This window comes from Odocoileus virginianus, chromosome 27, assembly GCF_023699985.2.
Source record: "Odocoileus virginianus isolate 20LAN1187 ecotype Illinois chromosome 27, Ovbor_1.2, whole genome shotgun sequence".
NCBI classification, from domain to species: Eukaryota; Metazoa; Chordata; class Mammalia; order Artiodactyla; family Cervidae; genus Odocoileus; species Odocoileus virginianus.
Window position 1 is genome coordinate 44498107 of NC_069700.1, and position 5776 is coordinate 44503882.

Genomic DNA, 5776 nt, shown 5'->3' on the forward strand with positions numbered 1-5776 from the left:
ACTATGCAGAGTATGTCACGAGAAACACTGGGCTGGAAGAAGCACAAGCTGGAATAAGATTGCCGGGAGAAATATCAATAACCTCAGATATGCAGATGACACCATCCTTATGGCAGAAAGTGAAGAGGAACTAAAAAGCCTCTTGATGAAAGTGAAAGAGGAGAGTGAAAAACTTGGCTTAAAGCTCAACATCCAGAAAACTAAGATAGTGGCATCTGGTCCCATCACTTCATGGGAAATAGATGGGGAAACAGTGGAAACAGTGTCAGACTTTATTTTGGGGGGGGGCTCCAAAATCACGGCAGATGGTGATTGCAGTCAAGGATTTAAACAACACTTACTCCTTGGAAGGAAAGTTATGACCAACCTAGATAGCATATTAAAAAGCAGAGACATTACTTTGCCAACAAAGGTCCATCTAGTCAAGGCTATGGTTTTTCCAGTGGTCATGTATGGATGTGAGAGTTGGACTGTGAGGAAAGCTGAGTGCCAAAGAATTGATGCTTTTGAACTGTGGTGTTAGAGAAGACTCTTGAGAGTCCCTTGGACTGCAAGGAGATCCAACCAGTCCATCCTAAAGGAGATAAGTCCTGGGTGTTCATTGGAAGGACTGATGCTGAAGCTGAAACTCCAATACTTTGGTCACCTCATGCGAAGAGTTGATTCATTGGAAAAGACCCTGATGCTGGGAGGGATTGGGGGCAGGAGGAGAAGGGGATGACAGAGGATGAGATGCTGGATGGCATCACTGACTCAATGGGCATGAGTTTGAGTAAGCTCCGGGAGTTGGTGATGGACAGGGAGGCCTGGCGTGCTGTGATTCATGGGGTCGCAAAGAGTCAGACACAACTGAGCAACTGAACTGAACTCAACTGAACAAATAACACTTTCACTTTTGCTTATACAGATCAAAAATAAAATGTTGGGAGATTCTAGCTACAGAGGCAGTGTTCTGAAAAGCTAACTTTTAAGGTGATTTTTTAAAAACATTACCTAGTGAGTAGACAATGTAGCATTTCCCTCTTTTGATTTTTCTTTATTGATGAAAAAGTTGCATATCTTTTCTAATTTCACCTTTGCTTCATATTTTTTCTTCTCCAACATGTTTATTTATATCCATTGTTCTTTTTTACTAGAGTTTTAGTCTTTTCTCATAATTATTAGGTACTAATTACTTATATCTTAATATGTTAACCATTTTTGCCATAAACAATGCACATTTTTCATCATGCATTTATCCTTTATCACTGCATGAACTTATTCATGTGAAAATTTTAAAGTACACACAAATAAGTCAAGTCTTACATCCCTTTCTATTTTTCAACTGAAAGTGTATTATTGGTATTTACTAAATAACAATGTATCAGTAGCTAAAAAACCAATTCATTTCAATGTATGACAAAAACCACTGCAATGATGTAAAGTAATTAGCCTCCAACTAATAAAAATAAATGAAAAAAAAGAAAACTACATCTAACGGAAAGAACTACAGATCTTGGCACCATCTCTATTCATTCTCATGTAACCATCCCATGCTAAAGTTTTGGTTTATGTATCAGTGCAATGTCACCCCACTCCAGTACTCTTGCCTGGAAAATCCCACGGATGGAGGAGCCTGGTAGGCTGCAGTCCATAGGGTCGTGAAGAGTCAGACATGACTGAGCGACTTCACTTTCATTTTTCACTTTCATGCATTGGAGAAGGAAATGGCAGCCCACTCCAGTGTTCTTGCCTGGAGGATCCCAGGGACGGGGAGCTTGGTGGGCTGCCGTCTATGGGGTCGCACAGAGTCGAACATGACTGAAGCGACTTAGCAGCAGCAGTTACTAACTTGGGGGGGAAAGTATTCCATTCTGGTATGAAGTATGTCAATTCTTCTTATTTTACCTTCTTTCTTAAATCAATCTAGCAGCACTATCTATTTTTATACTTGTAAATTCAAATGGGATAGGTCTAACCAGTGACAATTTAAACACGCAAAGTAGGCTGAAGGACTTTAGGTGCCCTTGGGTTATATAACTAAATAACTAATAATTTCCACAGACTGAAGAAAATCAACTTTATTTGAGTTTTCATTCCTTGATTCCATTGACTACCACTGTTGTGTCTTCCTTTTGTGCTTTTTCTATATTTAGGTGGAATTAAGGTATATATAAAAAAGAGAATGGCCTTTAAATCCTGGTTTTGAGTCTTGGCTTCAAAATTACAGAGTGTGCAAATTATTTATTCTCAATGAATCACAGTTGCAGTAAAATGCAAATCATATCTATTATTAGGGTTTTGGTGAGAATTAGAATTATTTCAGTCACTAAGCAATGCCTGTCACATGGTGGTAAGTCAACAATTAGCTTATGCATTTTACAATTTTCATCAAGGTATTTGAGGATGCCAGGAGATGTCAACTCTGAATATCATTATAAGTCACAAGTTAACCATATTTTTTTTTACCATGAATCAAAGCATCTCATACTCATGATAGCTCCTTGTGGGAATGGATGTTCATATATGTCATTTAAGAGAGGCAGCTCAAAATATACCAGGAAATTACTACTAAACAAGTATAACTTCTTTAGATCAAGTTCAGATTTACATGATACTCTTATAACCTCTATATTACTCAGCATTTTGAGCTTGAATTAAAAATTATTTTATTAAAACAACATTTATTCTTAAAATACTTATTAAGATATGTTAGAAGTTAAGAAAAGAAAGACGAATTGAATAAATTGAGCACACATAACTGTCCATGTTTTACACATACAAGTTCATTCAATGGCATTTAGATGTGATGATTTGCTTCATAAAGTCAAACATAAATACAAAAATAGAAGACTTGTTTTCTAACCATATGATACACATATTACATTTCACGGGATTCTATCTAATTTACTATGTACTTGGCATTGAATGATTCACTATAATTATCCTAAATTCAGTTCTGTTACAATAAGAGTAGTCAATATTATCTATTGACCACTTTCCTATTTTATACTTTTTAGGAATGAAAAATAAGTGCGTCATCATGAATTGGGCAAATGAAAGCTCCCCGAAAGAATTTATATTACTTGGCTTTTCAGACAAGCCCTGGCTGCAAAAGCCCCTTTTTGTGTTACTATTAATATCATACACAACCACCATCTTTGGCAATGTGTCCATCATGATAGTGTGCATTCTGGATCCCAAGCTTCATACTCCCATGTATTTCTTTCTTACTAACCTGTCCATCTTAGATCTCTGTTACACCACAAGCACAGTCCCTCATATGCTGACAAATATTTCTCACGACAAGAAGACCATCAGCTATGCTGGCTGTGTGGCCCAGCTCATCATCTTCCTGGCCCTGGGTGCTACTGAGTGTCTCCTCCTTGCTGTTATGTCCTTTGACAGATATGTGGCGATTTGCAGACCCCTCCACTATGTTGTCATCATGAACCCTTGGTTCTGCTTGAGGATGATAGCCTTCTCCTGGTTCACTGGCTTCAGCAACTCAGTGCTGCAGTCCTCCTTGACCCTTAACATGCCACGCTGTGGTCATCAAGAAGTGGACCACTTTTTCTGTGAGGTTCCTGCCCTTCTCAAGTTGTCCTGTGCTGACACAAAGCCTATTGTTGCTGAGCTTTTTTTCTTCAGTGTGTTAATTCTGCTAATTCCAGTGACATTGATCCTCATCTCCTATGGCTTCATAGCTCAAGCAGTATTGAGAATCAAATCAGCAGAAGGACGACGAAAAGCTTTTGGGACGTGTGGGTCTCACATGGTTGTAGTCTCTCTCTTTTTTGGAACAGGCATATACATGTATCTACAACCACCTTCTTCCACCTCTAAGGACTGGGGGAAAATTGTTTCCCTCTTCTATGGGATATTCACACCCATGTTGAACCCCCTCATCTATAGCCTTAGAAATAAAGATATGAAGGAGGCCTTTAAGAGGCTGATGCTGTTAATATTTTACTATAAAAAGTAAGAAGTGTTCCATCATGATGAGAATCTTCTAGTCTCATTTTCTCTTCAAAATAGTAATAAGTTTCGAACTGATTTTTCTATTTTTCAGGCTCTTACTAGTTTATGGAATTAGGCCAATAGTTAGAAAAGTCTTCCTTGCTTTAGGAAGTAATGCTCAGACCATAAGCTATATTTTTCTAAATTAAAAGCCTCTTTGCTTTCTATAAGGTTCCTCAGTGTACTTTGTTTTTGAGGCCAAGTCATGCTAATTCCCTCCTGTCAATGCCTGACTATTCAGAACACTTGGATGGTTTACCTTCCCACTTATATACTATATGTTAGAGAACTATCTTGTCTACCAGCTTGGTTAGGGATTTCCATGTCTTTCTGACTAAATAACAAGCAATCATAAACAAGAAGTTTTCTCATCGCACACAGGTCTTCATATGCACCCTTCAGAATGGTTCCAAGCATGTAGTCTGTCCCAAATCTAGTAATAGCTGGCTTTAAACTAGCTAAGGGCTGGAAAAAAATATTCCACGCAAACTGAGACCAAAAGAAAGCAGGAGTCGCAATACTCATATCAGATAAAATAGACTTTCAAATTAAGTCTGTGAAAAGAGACAAAGATGGACACTACATAATGATCAAAGGATCAATCCAAGAAGAAGATATAACAATTATAAATATATATGCACCCAACATAGGAGCACCGCAATATGTAAGGCAAACGCTAACGAGTATGAAAGAGGAAATTAATAGTAACACAATAATAGTAGGAGACTTTAATACCCCACTCACAACTATGGATAGATCAACTAAACAGAAAATTAACAAGGAAACACAAACTTTAACGGACACAATGGACCAGCTAGACCTAATTGACGTCTATAGGACGTTTCAGCCCAAAACAATCAACTTCACCTTTTTCTCAAGTGCACACGGAACCTTCTCCAGAATAGATCACATCCTGGGCCATAAATCTAGTCTTGGTAAATTCAAAAAGATTGAAATCATTCCAGTCATCTTTTCTGACCACAGTGCAGTAAGATTAGATCTCAATTACAGGAAAAAAATTATTAAAAATTCAAACATATGGAGGCTAAACAACACGCTTCTGAATAACCAACAAATCATAGAAGAAATCAAAAAAGAAATCAAAATATGCATAGAAATGAATGAAAATGAAAACACAACAACCCAAAACCTATGGGACACTGTAAAAGCAGTGCTAAGGGGAAGATTCATAGCATTACAGGCCTACCTCAAGAAACAAGAAAAAAGTCAAATAAATAACCTAACTCTACACCTAAAGCAACTAGAGGAAGAAGAAATGAAGAACCCCAGGGTTAGTAGAAGGAAAGAAATCTTAAAAATTAGGGCAGAAATAAATGCAAAAGAAACTAAAGAGATCATAGCAAAAATTAGCAAAGCTAAAAGCTGTTTTTTTGAAAAAATAAACAAAATTGACAAACCATTAGCAAGACTCATTAAGAAACAAAGGGAGAAGAACCAAATTAACAAAATTAGAAATGCATCTCATCCTAGAAACTGCAAATATCAGTTGAATTTTTAAATATTTATTTATTTATTTTTCACTGTGCTGGGTCTTCGTTGCTACACACAGGCTTTCTCTAGTTGTAGCGAGCAGTACCTACACTGCAGTTGCGATGAGAGGACTTCTCAACGCAGTGGCTTCTCTTGTTGTGGAGCACAAGTTCCAGGGCACGTGGGCTTCAGTAGTTGTGACACACAGGCTTACTTGCTCTGTGGCATATGGGATCTTCCCGGGTCAGAGATAAACCAGTGTCCCTTGCATCACAATGCGAGTTCT

At 37.7% G+C, this 5776-nt stretch overlaps 1 protein-coding gene across 1 annotated transcript; it reads left to right on the plus strand.

Moving 5' to 3' along the window:
* The first annotated feature begins 3022 nt into the window (after window positions 1–3022).
* On the plus strand, window positions 3023–3964 carry LOC110143524 (putative olfactory receptor 2B3). The gene has a single exon (XM_020903173.2). The coding sequence runs from the start codon at window positions 3023–3025 to the stop codon at window positions 3962–3964; it is 942 nt and encodes a 313-aa protein (XP_020758832.2).
* The last annotated feature ends 1812 nt before the right edge of the window (window positions 3965–5776 follow it).